General features: G+C 42.8%; 1 protein-coding gene across 7 annotated transcripts in view; it reads left to right on the top strand.

The window, feature by feature from the left end:
- The window catches only part of cpne2 (copine II), a 149,988-nt gene that overhangs the window by 94,438 nt on the left and 37,313 nt on the right, over positions 1-18,237 (top strand). For all 7 annotated transcript variants that reach the window (XM_055648552.1, XM_055648554.1, XM_055648550.1 and 4 more), the window contains exon 12: positions 18,056-18,110. In XM_055648552.1, the coding sequence (XP_055504527.1) occupies positions 18,056-18,110 (55 nt within the window). The remainder of the gene's footprint in view (positions 1-18,055; positions 18,111-18,237) is intronic.

The raw sequence follows: 18,237 nt of genomic DNA, 5'->3' as shown, positions 1-18,237 counted from the left end.
TGATCAAGAGATTACACCACGACATGCTCATAATTATCCAGGCCATTTCCCACAAATGATCACCATTGGATCTCCGAGTCCTAATCTGAATTAAAGTATGATATTTTCACCCAGAGATTAATTGCTGGGATTAGAAGAAAAATACAGGCCTCCAAGCAGATTTCTTGTAGAACTAATCGTGAACGATCAGCTGCGGAATAAGCCCTTCAGCTCTACATGATGTTATCTACCATGTCTTATTTTGTTGCTAAATTGCTCTTGGGACCAGCGGGCTGATTGCTGTAGTTTTCTGAAATCCTATTGAAGCCAATTACCTTTAGCAGACAACAGATTGACTTGAAAAGTGTATTGAGTATAATTGGAAGCTTTTCCAGTTGCTGGATAGTTTTCTTTGCAGATTGGTGATCAATGGAAGTCTTTGTCCTTTTTAATGTGTAGCATCTGGTTTTTTTTGTAATTGACCACATGACTAGCAGAAGTAGCGAAGACGTATAGCTCCAAAGCCTTCATTTATATTAATAGCCGGTATTCAATGGTGCTGAGTTCAATGAGTTTTTAATAATAAATAATTTTTCAGGATGTGGATGGCTCTGAAAGTAAAAAATAATTGCCCTTCCTGTGTAAATTGAGTCGAGGTGTTGTATGTGGAGGGCAACTTGAAGATGATTATGATCGCACAGTATTGGTGGTCATCAAGAGGGTGGAACGGAGACATTCTGATGAAGTAACCTTGGTGAATTACAACTGCGCATTCAGTGGATAATATACTTCATAGTTACTTTCTTTAGTCAGAGGGTGGTGAGTCTGCGGAATTCTTTGTGTGTGCAGAAGGTAACTTACTTATCTCGACGTTAAACTCCAGCGTGTAGAGGCCCAGTGCGGTCACTCATCATACGTTAACCCACTCATTCCTGGAATCTTTCTTGTAAACCTCCTCTGGACCCTCTCCAGAGCCAGTACATCCTTCCTAAAATATGGTGCCCAAAATTGCTCACAATACTTATTGTTTTGTATTCCAGCCCTCTTGAAATAAATGCTAGCGTTGTGTTTGCCACTGATTTATAGATACCACGGAAATATAGATACCATTAACCTGCTGATCAGTGCTTATTTTGGGGCTGTCAAGGGCACTTGGCTCCAGACCTCATTATAACCATTTCTCAAACATGAGCAAAGTCCTGCATTCCAAACCAGAGGCGAGAGTAATAATGTTTTGGCAGCGTATGTTGAAGTATAATATCAGGAATCATAAGGTTAAGTCGAAGTTGATGGAAGACTCTCCAATTATGTCTGCCCCAGTCCTTTGTTAGTGAAGTCCTCGAACTGTCGGTTATAATATCAGAAGTAGAGGTATTAATTGATTGCTCACTCCATCCATATGTCTGCAGGTAATACAGCAAACCCTCACAATATCGGATCTCTACATAGCCAGTTATAGTAGACTGAGGCTCCTGTTGCATCCCGTCCCCACTTGGGCCAGATACCGAACGAGTGGAGCCACGTGGCGCTTTCCATCACGGGTGCAGAGCGAGTGAGCAGCATGAAAGTAGCGTGCGTACCGGGCCCGTCCCTGGTGCACTGCGTGTGGGACCAGGGTCTCCGCAGCTCCCTGGCCTGTGAATTTCGACGTGCTTAACCACCCCACCCCCAACGGCACGTTTCGTCCCTCCCGGCCTTGGATTAAACTAACCCACTCGCTCTGATGATGATGGGCAATAACGGACACCATCCTCCTCCTCCTCCCCAGCCCCTCCCCCCCTCCCCCCCCCCCCCCCCCCCCGTGGCTCGTTATTGCGAGAGTTTACTGAAGATAGGGCACACTTGTCACAAACACGGCAAGGTTCAGATTTGAACAGATACGGGACTAGCCTTGGTCATGCCATGCAAGAATGAAACAATGACCATCAGAAACAAGAGAGAGTCCAGCACACTATGCTTGTTATACAGTGGCATTGCTATTACCAAGTGCCCCATCATCAATGCCTTACTGTGCTTCATTATCCAGGAACTCGGCGAACTAGCCACCTAAACCTTTGGCTGCAAGAGCAGTAAGGGGCTGGGTATCTGGTCGTGATCTCCTGATGTGGAGAAAGCACTCCACCTTCAAGAGTTTGATGGAATACACTCCATTGGCCCAGGAGAGTGCAGCTCCAACAGCACTGAAGAATCTTGACATTATCCAGGTCAAAAGTAGTCTGCTTGATCAGTGCCCCTTGCCCCCTCCAAGCATTCACTTCCTGCACCACAGGTGTGCAAGGGCTGCAGTGTGTACCATCTGCAAGATGCACGGCAGTTACTCAACTAGCCCCTGTCAGCACATGTTGTAAACTGTGACCTTTAGCACAGAGAAGCCAGAAGGAACCAGAGACACCACTAGTTTGCAAGTTCTCCGCCAAGAAACACATCGCCATGATTTGGAAATATACCTTGCTTCACTGTTACAGGGTCAAATTTCTGTAGCCCTCTAATTCACAGTGCCCTAGATGAATCACCACTGCTAGGATTACAGCAGTGAAAAGTGACTCACCGTGTGGTCTTGAGTGATCAGGACGGTTGCAAATTGCTGGACTTGCCTCAGTGCTCACACCCGTGGTTGACCGAACACAACTATTCCACTCTGACATAAGCATGATGTTCATTGCAGAGGCACACTCTGAGCAACCTGCAGGCAGGTGAACATTGGCAATGCCAAGCCTTGGTCCATGATAAGCATAATCAAGGGTTGTGTCCTTTGAAAATATACTTCAAAAAAAGGGTACAAAGTTTATCAGATTCATTTCAACCAGGGCCGTCTTAACGCATGGGGGCTGGGCAGTTGCCCGGGGCCCCACGAGCATAGAGCTAATCTATGTATTGTAGAATGTTATTGGAGAACATGAAAACGGAGAAGAACATCGCAAGTGCATGACTGCATATTTGATTCGGCATAAAGAAACTGGACGTGTACAGGCCCCAGTGCACTGCTTTGCCCAGTGGCCTATAATACTCTTAAGAGAGCCCAGATCCCAGCTGGATTTTAATGTATCTGCTGCCGGTTAGGCTTTGTGAAGCTTATCACAATGCTGTGCTCGGTGACAGCACGCAGCGGCTGTAGTTTAAGTGGTTTTGACACGTAATTCTGCAACATTAACCTACAAATTGAGCTTCCTCTGCCACAAACAGTCGTGGCCTAACTTCCGTGAACGTTATGTTTTGCACAATTATATTGCAAGGTTCCAGAAAACATTTAAAAAGTCCTGGGTTAGATCTCCCGGGCCATCTCTTGCTGAACAAACTGATCTCTGGCAGAGTTCAGGCAATGGAAGGTGGGAAGGAAATGGGGGATAACAATAGGGACGGCACGTCTGACTTCAAGATCATTGTAAAGCTGTAACTGATTGTTGATAGGTAACATCCCCTTCACTGGTGGGTAGAGCCAAAAATCATTTTGAAACATAACACTTCTTCTTCTCTTCTTCTTGCGTATGGCGTGCACAGCCTAAAGTTGTCAGACAACTTGTTCTATTTGATCTTATCTTATTTGATTGTGCACGCCGGGTTGATTTCATTTCTCGAAACAGGTTGGTTGCAATCTCCCACCCTAAACATAACACTCTAGACTAGACTCTTGGCACACTCCTGAGGAAGGGGTTTGTGTGACCGTACTCTATAAGGAAGTTCTAAGGCAAGTTGTTGGAGAAAATTGGTCAGAAAATGCAAAACTAGCAGAGGGATTAGCCATAGATTGCAATTCCTTCCTTCCATCCTGTCCCTCTCCCACCCAATACACCTGGCCCTCTGTGTTTCATCCCCTCTTTTCTAGAAGGCAAGGATTTGGATAAAACATTTAGATTTTGGACTTTAGAGATACAGCGTGGAAACACGTTGGCCCGCGGAGTCCGCACCAGCGATCACTATCTTACACACTTACAATTTACAATTTACAAAAGCCAATTAGTTTACAAACATTGGAGTGTGGGAGAAAACCGAAGCACCCGCAGAAAGCCCACAGAGTCACAGGGAGAATTTACAAACTCTGTACAGACAGCACCAATAGTCAGTATCGAACCCGGGTCTCTGGCGCTGTAAAGGGCCAGTCCCACTTTCACAACCTAATTCCATATAACCATATAACAATTACAGCACAGAAACAGGCCATCTCGACCCTTCTAGTCCGTGCCGAACACATAATCTCCCCTAGTCCCATATACCTGCGCTCAGACCATAACCCTCCATTCCCTTCCCATCCATATAACTATACAATTTATATGGTTAATTCACAACCTTTTTTACTCGTGGACATTTTTCATCATGTTGAAAAAACACCCCAACCTACTTGATGCCATGAGTACCTACGACTAGTATCACGACCTACCTACGACCTCCTACGACCACATGACGACCATGCTGCGAGTATGAGTCGAGGGCAAACTCGCCAGAAGTCGTGAATTAGGTTGTGAAAGTGGGACAGGCTCTTAAGGCAGCAGCCCTGCCACTATGCCACCCTTTGTAATGATGCTTTAGTATCCTATCCATTTTTGTTGTTGCCCAGTCCTACTCATGAAAAATCATTTGATCGTTTCCTCAAGGAATCTTTCACAGGTCAGGCAGGTTCTATTCCTAATCTACCTTGGCCCGTATATTTTGTTATAAGAGACACAGGATAGTGATCAACATAAGTAAACCTAGATGATTTTTCTAAAGCAAATGTTTTCATTCAAGTGCCTCTGCTGTGATTATTTATGCCACAAGTTATCACATGAGATCACACACCACTTATTAATTAATCTGTGCTCTTTTTCTCAACAACAGGAGAGTGATGGTCTCACAAGAAATCAAAAGTAGGGCTGTTTTGTTTTAATCTGGCAGCTTTGTAGATCACTTTTAATGAAATGTAAAGAGTTGAGAAATGTTGGACACAATATATAGAATCTGAGCTGAGGAAGGACATTGTTGCCATAGAGGGAGTACAGAGAAGATTCACCAGACTGATTCCTGGGATGTCAGGACTTTCATATGAAGAAAGACTGGATAGACTCAGCTTGTACTCGCTAGAATTTAGAAGATTGAGGGGGGATCTTATAGGAACTTACAAAATTCTTAAGGGGTTGGACAGGCTAGATGCAGGAAGATTGTTCCCGATGTTGGGGAAGTCCAGAATAAGGGGTCACAGTTTAAGGATAAATCTTTTAGGACTGAGATGAGAAAAACATTTTTTACACAGAGAGTGGTGAATCTCTGGAATTCTCTGCCACAGAATGTAGTTGAGGCCAGTTCATTGGCTATATTTAAGAGGGCGTTAGATGTGGCCCTTGTGGCTAAAGGGATCAGGGGGTATGGAGAGAAGGCAGGTACAGGATACTGAGTTGGATGATCAGCCATGGTCATATTGAATGGAGGTGCAGGCTCGAAGGGCCGAATGGCCTACTCCTGCACCTATTTTCTATGTTTCTATATTTCTATGAGAGATGGGAGACGCTTTGGACTTGGCTTTAGAGAGGTATAAATACAACACGGAAACAGGCCCTTTGGCCCATCGATTCTGTGCCGACCAGCGATCACCCCGTACACTAGCACTATCCTACCTTCGAGGGACAATTTACAATGTTATGTTTTTGGAGTGTGAAAGGTACAGCCAGCACCCATAGTCGGGATCGAACCTGGGTCTCTGGCGCTGTAATGACAGCAACTCTCCCGCTGTGCTACTGTGCCACTCTATTTTGATGACAATGCTGACTGCTAATTTTGCCGCTGCAGTCAGTCAGATTGAGAGGGGGGCTGGCTAGGGGGATAAGCATTCTGTGACACCGGGTAGAAACACAGAATCATTTGCTTACAGGGTGCAGCCAAGGACATGAAAGGATGTGGGGAGGTTAGGATAAGGCATCAGTGTTACTGGGTGGAGAGATCAGGTGGTCGGCTGCTGAGGAACGTTTAAGGAGCATCCACAGAAACTAGATAATGATCATACACTTTATTGTCATTGTAAATACATACCACGAGATTTCAGGCGCACTGCCCGAGCGGAGCTCCAACATATCCGATAAACAACGAATAACGAATAACAAAAAGAATGAATATCTCAGAGGGCATGTGCCGACCATGGGGGCAATACAAGGAGGTTGTATACCGACAGAATAATGGGTTAGAGGGGGCATTGGCTCGTAAGAGTATATGGTCTGAGCATGGGGGATGGCGGAGATGTTAGGCAAGTTCATCCTCGCTCCCCACAGCCCGAAAGCAGTGAGGGTAAATATTTCCCTCTTCCCTGTAGTAGTTCTCAACCTCAAAATGTACAGAGCAAACTTGTCCCTCATTGTGGATGCCTCAACAGCTACTAAGAGTGTCTGCGCTATGACTCGTGCATTATCTTTAAACATGCGTATCAAATCCCTCTGATATCAATTGTCTCATTATTTACTTATGGATGTAAAGGCTTCAGGCACTGTTTTATGTTTGTCTGTCTATAACATATTAAGATGATTGATTGCTGGCACAGTTTCCGTGGAGGAAATGGGATTCTAGATTTTGGTTTTGATTTATGATAATCATCAGTTTCCGTGCTATCGGTTTCATTCATTCATGGATGCGTGGAATCACAAGTGCTCGCAGCAGGGAGCGGGATACAAAGCAGCAGAGGGATTAGGGCGGGGTCAGGTAGAGAAGTGGTTAAAGTTCCTGAATAGCTTCTGGCTGATGTTGTACAGAAGACAGTTGGGTTTAGGAATGGGTGTGCCAGGGGAATAAGGACATCGGCAACAGTCATAGCTTTTATCTATCTTTTGTAGCGGGCTTCCTTATGGTCTCCACACAAACCGAGTTCCTATTCATCCACAGGGTCTGCCCAGTTAAAGTCATAGTCATACAATGTGGTAACAGGCCCTTCAGCCCAACACCCACATCGACCAACATGCCCATCTATACTACTCCCACCTGCCCACGCTCGGACCATAACCCTAAACCTATCCGATCCATGTACCTGTCCAAAGGTTATGATAGCACCTGCCTCAACTACCCCCTCCAGCAGCTTGTTCCATATACCCACCTCCCCTTGTGTAAAAAAATGAGTTGCTCACCCCCTGACTGCCGTCTACTCAAAGTTGGTGCTCAGACCCAATTTAACCTTCCCTCCTTCCTCCCTCCCTCCCTTCCTCCCTTCCTCGCCATTCCTCCCTCTCTTTCCCATATGCATAATGCAACTTCCTTTAAATGTATACTATATATTGTCCCATTAATCGGGGTAGTTACAATTCTTGCCACTCTGGTAATGAAGTTGCTTCTAAATTTCATGTAGACTATCTCATCACTCAGACCTTTAGGTGTGACATAGTCCCATAAGTGGAAATGTTTCTGCCTGCCTTCACTGTTGACATGTATGCTGTGGGAGAAAAGTAAAGTGAATAGTGAGGGCACAATGTAAATTCACTTAAACATTAAAGATTTAAATAGTTGGGGCTGTGTTTTTAAAATTAGGAATTGAGTGCAGCATACATTTAAAATTACAGTAAAATGAGGCAAAGGTATTCAGAGCAGATTATTTCCAATGACTGAGAGATTTAAGATGAGATGGGCACACACGGGAAGTTTATGAAAGAGATTTAGCATAAAGATTCGAAAAAAAACTCTTATAAAGAGGCTGAGACAGATACTACTACTGTTAGTAATTGAATCTGAGGCTGGATTTACAGAGAAGAATAGTCTGGATATAGGAAAATGAGTATGCAGTGACGACATGATTATGTGGAAACCACATTTGTGCTGGTGAGGCTGATTGGCAAATTGCCATTGTGTCACTACTAGGCAGTTGTTTATGTAATAATATCAGTAGTCAGTGGATATAAGTTACAGTAGAATAACACTGGCAGACGCAAATGGTTTAAAAAAGTATCTGCCAAAAAATATATTCTCATGAATTTCCTGGAGGCTTCTTCTGTAATAACCTCAAGTAGAACTTGGCCAGAAATCCCATTTCCTCATGAAGGAGGCTCAGCAAGACCAAAAGCAATCCTCAACCACATATACAGTGCCCTCCATAATGTTTGGGACAAAGACCCATCATTTATTTATTTGCCTCTGTATTTGTAGTAGGAAAAAAATCACATTGGTGGTTAAAGTGCACATTGTCAGATTTTATTAAAGGGGATTTTTATACATTTTGATTTAGAAATTACAGCTGTGTTTATACATAGTCCCCCCCTTTTAAGGGCACCATAATGTTTGGAACATTTTTCATGGCTTCACAGGTTTTTGTAAATGCTCAGGTGTGTTAAATGCCACCTTAATGCAGGTATAAGAGAGCTCTCAGCACCTAGTCTTTCCTCCAGTCTTTCCATCACCTTTGGAAACTTTTATTGCTGTTTATCAACATGAGGACCAGAGTTGTGCCAATGAAAGTCAAAGAAGCCATTATGAGACTGAGAAACAAGAATAAAACTGTTAGAGACATCAGCCAAACCTTAGGCTTACCAAAATCAATTGTTTGGAATATCACTAAGGAGAAAGAGACCTCTGGTGAGCTTACTAATCGCAAAGGGACTGGCAGGACAAGGAAGACCTCCACAGCTGATGACAGAAGAATTCTCTCTATAATAAGGAAGAATCCCCAAACACCTATCGGACAGATCAGAAACACCCTTCAGGAATCGGGTGTGGATTTGTCAATGACGACTGTCCGCAGAAGACTTCATGAACAGAAATACAGAGGCTACACTGCAAGATTCAAACCACTGGTTAGCTGCAAAAATAACATGGACCGGTTACAGTTTGCTTAGAAATACTTAAAAGAGCAACCACGGTTCTGGAAAAAGGTCTTGTGGACAGATGAGATGAAGATTAACTTGTATCAGAGTGTATGGGAAGAGCAAAGTATGGAGGAGAGAAGGAACTGCCCAAGATCCAAAGCTTACCACCATATCTGTGAAGCACGGTGGTGGGGGTGTTATGGCCTGGGCACGTGTGGCTGCTGAAGGTACTGGCTCACTTATCTTCATTAATGATACAACTGCTGATGGTAGTAGCATAATGAATTCTGAAGTGTATAGACACATCCTATCTGTTCAAGTTCAAACAAATGCCTCAAAACTCATTGGTCGGCGGTTCATTCTACAGCAAGACAATGATCCCAAACATACTGCTAAAGCAACAAAGGAGTTTTTCAAAGCTAAAAAATTATCAATTCTTGAGTGGCAAAGTCAATCACCCGATCTGAACCCAATTGAGCATGCCTTTTATATGCTGAAGAGAAAACTGAAGGGGACTAGCCCCCAAAACAAGCATAAGCTAAAAATGGCAGCAATACAGGCCTGGCAGAGCATCACCAGAGAAGACACCCAGCAACTGGTGATGTCCATGAATTGCAGACTTCAAGCAGTCATTGCATGCAGAGGATATGCAACAAAATACTAAACATGACTACTTTCATTTACATGACATTGCTGTGTCCCAAACATTATGGTGCCCTGAAATGGGGGGACTATGTATAAACACTGCTGTAATTTCTACATGGTGAAATGTATAAAAATGGCCTTTATTAAAATCTAACAATGTGCACTTTAACCACATGTGGGTTTTTTTTCTATTACAAATCTCACATTGTGGAGTACAGAGGCAAATAAATAATGGGCCAGTCCCACTTAGGCGACTTTTTATATGACTGCAGGAGACGATGCAGTCGCCACATGGTTTCCACATGGTTGCCACATGTCCGCATTCTGGGAACTAGTCGCGGCCACATTATGGTCGCTGTAAATTTTTCAACCTGTTGATAAATTAGCGCCGACTAGAATGAAGGCGCCATGGAGAGTAACGAGAATTTTTGTACCGTTGGTGGGTCGCCAGGAGGTCCTAGTGGGTCGCCGGAAGGTCGAAGTTTCTCGTAGGTTGAAGCCGGTGCTGACCGATGAATTTCATTGGCTCATTGGGGGGAAAAAAAGGTAAACAGTCGTTTTCAGAACCAAGGATAACTGACCAGTAATGTTAAATGTCACAGCCGTTTATCTCTGGCTTCTTAAAAGTTGTCTCCACTCCTTCTCCCCACTTCTCCCCCCCCCCTCTTTTAAAGGACTTTAACATACACTCTTTAGCCGTCTTAATTACAATGCCAACCTTCTTGTTCATGGCGGTGTGTGTCTGTATCACCTTGGCTTTGCACCGTGTTAATTTTTTAGACAGCGCTCCCCCCGCTTGCCCTGTCCCCTGCCTGTATAACGGGCTGGTGATTGAAGCGATGTGTTTGTGTGTGTGTGTTCCACTCTGACAGACGCTGGCAGTCCGCTGAAAATTCGCCTAAGTGGGACAGGCCCATAAATTATGGATCTTTGTCACAAACGTTATGGAGGGCACTGTAAATTCTGAGGAAACGAAAGCACAATTTTCTTTGGATTTCAGTGTCATTAAAGCCAGTAATGATTTGTTTGCCCCAGAGAAGGTAATTGATTCTTTAGCAATGGCTGCATTTAGATTTTTTAGATTTTAGAGATACAGCATGGAATCGAGCCCACCAACCGCACACCGGCCAGCGATTACCCCGTACACTAGCATTATCCTACACACTAGGAATAATTTACAATAGTCAATTAACCTACAAACCTGTGCACCTTTGTAGTGTGGGAGGAAACCAGAACACAGGGAAGAAAACCACACAGTCACAGGGAGGAAGTACAAACTCCATACAGACAGCAACTGTGGTTACGATCGAACCTGGGCCCCTGGCGCTGTAAGGTAGCAACTCTGTCATTGTGCTGCACTGACTTAATTTTATCTTTGTGTTTCGGACAGGTGCGTAAATTTTCCACCAACAATCCATAGTGTCATTGCTTCATGGCAGCGAATGCTCATCGGTCTTTGTTAATGATCATAAGAAGGGATAATTGAAAAATAACAAAGCAAAATTACAATTTCAGATGACTTTATTTTGCCTTCGAAAAAGATGCTCATCAATATGTCAATAAGGCCGTAACAACAATGATCAACGTATCCACCTGTAATAGGGTCACATTTGTGGCACAAGCAAGGAAACTGTGAATTAATAGGAAAGTCAATCTTCCCTCTTCCTAAACTTAATGACTCCAAATTTATAGGTGACAGCTTTTAGACAGTTTTCCGTCGAAGCGTACCCAACTCATATTTGTAGATGAAAATTTAAATCAGCAGAAAATGGAAATTGAAATAAAATCAGAAAACGTGTGGAAAAACTCAGCAGGTCAGACAACATCTTGGAGCGACACTTCTGTGGCGCAGTGGTAGAGTTGTTTCCTTACAGCGCCAGAGACACGGTTTCGATCCTGACTATACGTGCTGCCTCTATTGAGTTTCTACATCCTCCCAGAGACCACGTGGGGTTACTCCTGGTGCTCCAGTTCCCTCCCACATTTGAAAGACATGTGGGTATTTTGGTTGGTTGGCTTCTGAAAATTGTCCCTAGTGTGCAGAATAAATCTAGTGCACGGGTGACACTGGTCGGCATGGACTCGATGGTACGGCAGGGCCAGTTTCCACACTGTATCTCTGAACGAAAGGGAAATAGTAAATGTTTCAGATCTGAGACTATTCAGAAGATAACTGCAGAGTTTTCTTTCCACCCAGAATTTACTGTTTTATCTCATTATTGCCGATAGTCCATGATAGTGCACACCTTTAACTGAATTTGCCATTTGTGTTCCAGCATCCCAGTCTGTAGTTGCTAATATCAGATGCATACAACTGAATTGCCAACTGGTGGCATTCCTTCCTAAAATATTATGCTAGGTGCTAAAAATAAAGGACGCACCTACAAAATATTTATGAATATGATATTCAATGATCTATAACTATCATTATGACTATAGCTCTGGTTACCGTATATTGAGAACCTGGTTAACGAACTTAATAAAAAGTAAATATTACTGCTGGTAGAGTTGAAAACTAAACATTTAATGTGTGAATAATATTTCTTTCACAGCCATTAACACAATGGTTTTACTCAAATGAAAAAATGAAATCTGGAAAAAAGCTGAGACCTTTGACCAATTTTAGATGGATTGTTGCCACATCAAAATAAAATGGTTTAGAAATCCATGACAGTGGGCTTATAAAAATGATAGAAACTGACTTGTCTAATTTCCAACATTTTCTATTTTTTTCATTTATCTTTAATGATTGTCATTGGGTCGACACCTCCAGGAATATGTTTAATATTCAGCTCTCAGTGCCTATATTAATGTCTTTGCCCAGAAGGCAAAATGTAGCTTTATGAAGACCATCAATCTCAAAAATAACGACAGTTGTTCACAGAAGGCAGATAAGTAAAGCAGTAAATATTTTGAGTTATCTAATCAAATGGTTGAGAGCTCAGTGCTGATAGTACACAATAGCTTGATCAGGTTTAAAAATATGCCTGAATGTGTAGGAAGGAACTGCAGATGCTGGTTTAAACTGAAGATGGACACAAAATGCTGGAGTAACTCAGCGGGACAGGCAGCATCCTACACCACTTTAATTTTTCTTCCCATTCCCACTCAGACCATTCTGTCCTAGGTCTCCTCCATTGTCAGAGTGAGACTAAACGCAAATTGGAGGAACAGCATCTCATATTTCAACAACCTCAAACTTAGAAACAAGGAACTGCAGATGCTGCTTTTCCAAGGGAAGACACAAAATGCTGGAGTAATTCATCGGGTCAGGCAGCATCCTTGGAAAGCATGGATACGTGAGGTTTTGGGTTGGGAACAATCCCACCACAAACCTTTTTAAATCTTTTCTCAATCACAATCACAATAATACTTTATTAGCCAAGTATGTTTTGCAACATACGAGGAATTTCATTTGCCAAGTCAGTCATACAAATAAAAAGCAACGGAACACACAAAACACATTTGAACATAAACATCCATCACGGTGACTCCTCCACATTCCTCACCATGATGGAAGGCAAAAAAAAGTTCAATCTCTCACCTTTTATCTCTCACGGTCGGAGGCGTCGAGCCCTCCGTTGAAGGGATGATCAGCTCCTGCATTGGGGGGATGTCAGCTTCCCCCCGCCAGACGATCGAACCTCACGTCAGGGCTGGTCGGACCTTCCGCGACATTGGAGCTCCCGACATCCACGGCCTCTCCCAAGACTGCGAGCTCCCGATGTAAAGACCGCAGGCCACGGTTAGAGCGATCCCAGGGAAGGGATCGACTCCGATGTTAAGTCCACGCTCCACAGTGGGGCTCAAGGTCAGTCCGAGGAGGCCTCCAGCTCCATCGATGGTAGGCTGCAGAGCGACCGGAGAATGCGATCCGGAAATTAATCACTTCTCCGGCAAGGTAAGAAACTGAAAAAAATGTTTCCCCGACCCCCCCTCCCCCCCACATAAAACAAACCGGAGAACATTTACACAAACTTTTAACACACACTAAAAATTAAAAAAAAGACAAAAAACAGACTGTTGGCGGGGCTGCCAATTGTAAGCTGGTTGTCCTTGAAGCATTGATTCCATCAAGAATAATGCCCAGCTGGTCTGAGTGAATACTTTGCCGTTTAAAACTCTAAAGCCCAAATTGAAGTTGACTGATGTATTCCAACATCTCAATCTAAATTTAGTTATACCAGGACCCTTAATTGGTATTGGCAATGATGCATAAGAATATACACTGATTGCATGTCTACCGGAAGTGTTTTGTTTTGCAGGGCTCTGTGGTAATAATGTACATTGTTATTATTTCTAATGTACTGTGATCTCTGACACTCCTTCCAGCTTCCACACAGAGCTTTCAATACAAGAACCTAATGAACGAATTCATTGTTTTCTCTCTTCGCCGTCCCTGTACGATGTCCCTGGATTGCTCTCATTAAGGGCAGCTTTATAAAGTGATCCACCACAGATGGTCATTAGCATTGGATCAGGAAATGGCTGAGGGAGGTTTGAGCATTGCAGGCAATGTTGGCTTCCCTGTCTGCTGAATGCATGCGGCCCCACGCAAGTCCCTTCATTTAAAATAAACCTACTGAAGGTTAAGGGGGGAAAATACTTCACGATAATAACAATAAAAATATTTTTCTAATTAACTTGAAGAGAGATTATACACTGCACATACTCCAACCACAAGCAGAATATGTCCAGGATTTTGAAGGAAGCTGAGATCAAGTAGCAATCTTAATGGAGTTCACAAATGGAGTTTTATTATAAGCTAACTCAACCACTTAACTGTGAAATATTGCTAATTTGATTTTTTGTTATGATTATATCGGGTCTCAAGTTTCAGACAATAATTGGGAACCTTTAGTATGCTGATCAATTTGATTGGCTTGCAGCCTTTATGAAAAATTTGCATTTGGCAATCTATTGCAAACAATTAATTATGCATTCCAGCCAATCAACGAAAGAAACTCGAATTGAATCAGGACAGAATTAGAGTTGCTGCGTGACCTTGAAGTGTGACCGAACAGAGAACAGAAGTCGCCATTCAGTCACTTGAACCTGATCCATCTTTGAGCTGATCTAATTAATAACTCTGTTCAATATTGCTTTCTGTGATACTTTCACCGAATAAGAATCCACTATTATAGGTCAAGATTCTGCAATATTTATGAGAAAGATGTAGTATTTCTATTGCCCTTTTCTGTGAAAATCTGTTTCCTGACCTCTCCTGCATAGTTATAATGTGAAAATTATGTTCTATATTTTGCATCACCCCGAGGGAATGCTTTTATTGTATTGGCCTTATTGAATCTTTTATTCTTTTATTCTGAATAAGATCAACCCCCCAGATGTTTGTGTGTGATGTTGCAATCTGGCCTTGACATTTATCCCTTTGAGGTTCAAAACACTTTGGTGAATCTTTACTGCAACTTCCCCAAGACCATTTTTCATAGAAAACCAATTTCAGTAGCAGGGTCAACAAGCAAACTTTGCTTTATGTGCACGTTTGATGCATCTCTTTGAAGATTAATTCTACGCTGTGATTTTTTTATTTTAAGTTTTGCAGGTTGTAAACCTTTAGCTATTGAAGATTCGCCTATTTTCACTTGATTGTCATTTACCATTACGCTTCCAACGCTCCCCCGATTAACTTTTGGTTTTCCTTGCATACGTTAAGATTTTTTTCACTGTGTTTCAATGCAAACACTTAATAAGTCTCCACGTTTTTGCCTATTACGCATGTTTGGCTGTCGTTAATGGTTCTGGGTTATCCTCGAGCCCAACCTTTCTCAATGTGTTTATAAAATAATTGGCTGTTATGTCTAATATGCCTTACAACCTTATCTTGCTTTTCCCCTTTTTAATACTTTCTCAACATACCCTGCCTTTTTTTAATGTAACTCTCTCCGTTGGATTTTAAATTTTCTTTGTACTTACCTAAACCCTTCTTAGCCTTAAACAGTAGCTTATCTCTAGAGGAAGGCTGCACACATGTTGTATATCTGGTCTCTTGTGGCAACAACAACACTCTGAAGTCCCAATGGTCCCCATGCTCTCTTGAAACAAGCCGAGGGCCCTGCTCCTACACCCCTCTAAATACACCATGTTCACTGGAAAATGTCTTATAATACTGTGTAGCATGTGAAAAATAGGATATGGTGGAGTATTGATGGAATGGCATCCAGTCGTCAGGAAATTGTGTTTGGCCAGCAGCAATGAATGGAAGAATGAATGAATGATGAATGAATGAATGAATGAATGAATTAAACTTTATTGTCACATGTGACCATTCACAGGGATATTCTTTGTTTCACACACCTAAGGTATGCAAAGAGTTACCACATAAAGGACACCGACAAAGGTACAAAGTATCCCGTGCCAGGCCCTCCTTTGCTCTCCCCCCTCAAGGCGGTTCCCCCCTGCCGGGTCCTCCTTTGATGCTGGTTTACACGGAAGATAGACACAAAATGCTGGAGTAACTCAGTGGGACATGTAGCATCTCTGGATAGAAGGAATGGGTGACGTTTTGAATCTAGACGAGGAGGGTCGTGACTCAAAAACGTCACCCATTCTTTCAATGCAGATATATATTGTATGCACTATTGCCACAACATATAAGCGGTAGATGGAGTGAATTTTTAAGTTTATATATTCATCCGGCCAAGAGAATTGTATTACATCATTCCCCTGACAATATAAACATGTTCCCGACGTTGGGGGAGTCCAGAACCAGGGGCCACAGTTTAAGAATAAGGGGTAAGCCATTTTGAACGGAGATGAGGAAACACTTTTTCACACAGAGTTATGAGTCTGTGGAATTCTCGAGGGCAGTGGAGGCTGGTTCTCTGGATACTTTCAAGAGAGAGGTAAATAGGGCTCTTGAAGATAGCGGAGTCAGGGGATATGGGGTGAAGGCAGGAACGGGGTACTGATTGTGGATGATCAGCCATGGTCACATTGAATGGCAGTGCTGGCTCAAAGGGCCGAATGGCCTACTCCTGCACCTTTTGTCCATTGTCTATAAAGGCTTTGGTGGGACATGATGTGAATCACTCACTACAGGATGTCCTGTCTCTGACCTCCTCTTGCAGCCCCTGAATTTATTGGCGGGACCAGTGGAGTTCCTGGTCGGGATACTAATGGGGGGAGACTGGTGATGGAAACGCCACTGAAGATCAAAGCTGAATCTCTCGTTGGAGATGGCCATTGCCTGACAATTATGTGACTCAAAGATTACTTGCCACTTATCAGCCCCTGCCTGAATGTGGTCTAGGTCTGTCTGCATGGGGGCATGGGCTGCATCACGATCTGGGGAGCTTAGTTTAGTTTAGAGATACAGCCTGGAAACAAGCTCTTCGGCCTACCAAGTCCACTCCAACATTCGATGGCCAGTACACTAGTTCCATGTTATCCCAGTTCTGTGTCCTACATACTAGGGGCAGTTTACAGAAGCAAATCATCCTAAAACGGTGTCCGTGTTTGGAATGTGGGAGAAAACCGGAGCTCCTGACGAAAGCCCACGTGGTCACTGGGAGAACGTTCAAACAATTGAAATTGAACTGTGCGATTCCCGGATGGCAATCCCACTTCTGAGCTTGGGGTGGGAGAAAGATCACTGATGAATCCGCTGAAGATTCCCGAAGGGTTTTGGAACTTTTTGTTTCTCTTTGAAACATTGAATTTTTTATTTTTTTTATTTTCACACAGAGTGTTGAGGCCAGTTCATTGGCTATATTTAAGAGGGAGTTAGTTGTGGCCCTTGTGGCTAAAGGGATCAGGGGGTATGGAGAGAAGGCAGGTACACGATACTAAGTTGGATGATCAGCCATGATCATATTGAATGGCGGTGCAGGCTCGAAGGGCCGAATGGCCTACTGCACCTATTTTCTATGTTTCTATAGTCTAAGCAAACAGATGGTGCACTAGCTCAATGTCTTGAGACGCTAGCTCCTCTAGCGATGTAACGTTGTCTCTGCTCAACATTCAAATGTCAGGCTATATCATGCACAGCGCTGTGGTAAGACTTGAACTAACCTCCTTCTGACTCAGATCTGCCAACTGAGTGCTGCTAACACGGTACAACACACTGCTCCATTAGTAAAACGCAGATTGTGGTTCCATATCTGCAAGGTATCATTCTGCAGCCTTGAGCTCTTTGATTAGGTCAGTTCTAGACAAGAATGCCTTTCCAAGTCTTTGAATCAATCATAATGTTAATTATAATTGGTTCATCGTTCATGATGCTAAGAGCATTTTCCATCTGCATTGATAATTATATGCCGTCTTTCCGTAGTATGTTTCTTTTGAAAGACATCTGAATAAAATTTGCATATAGAACAAATGGCATACTTTACATATTAAATATAGATTTTCTCCTCACGGTTGTTCTAAATATTTGATCTCTAATTTAATGGATTACTTTAGTTTGTCAATGACACTAGGGAGATAAAGTGTATTTTTCGGCTTGGTGTTATTAACAGCCATGTGATCTGATTCCGAGTTTATCAGAATCCTGTAAGTCATTTCCACTGCACACAAATTGTTAACCGTTGTGACATGTAAAATGCCACTAACAGCTGCCGCTTCTGAAATAATTGTAGTTGAAAAGAATTATTAGCATTCCTCATTGTATCAGAAAAAAGGATCAATTGCATATTTTTATTCATTCATCTTCTCTTTACACTACCCTGCAGAGACAAGATGTTTCCTGCCCTAGGCTTTGGTGCACAGTTACCTCCTGACTGGAAGGTAAGCCTCTTGAGATGTGGCATTAAGCATTATTTACTATCGTTTGTGGTCTTTCTGTCACCCTTTTATGAATTATTGTGAGTGTGTTTATCCAGGCCTAACGAGTGCTTTTTAGTTTGAATTGTCA

This window comes from Leucoraja erinacea, chromosome 17, assembly GCF_028641065.1.
Source record: "Leucoraja erinacea ecotype New England chromosome 17, Leri_hhj_1, whole genome shotgun sequence".
NCBI lineage: Eukaryota > Metazoa > Chordata > Chondrichthyes > Rajiformes > Rajidae > Leucoraja > Leucoraja erinaceus.
This window is presented reverse-complemented; position numbering and strand designations above follow the sequence as displayed.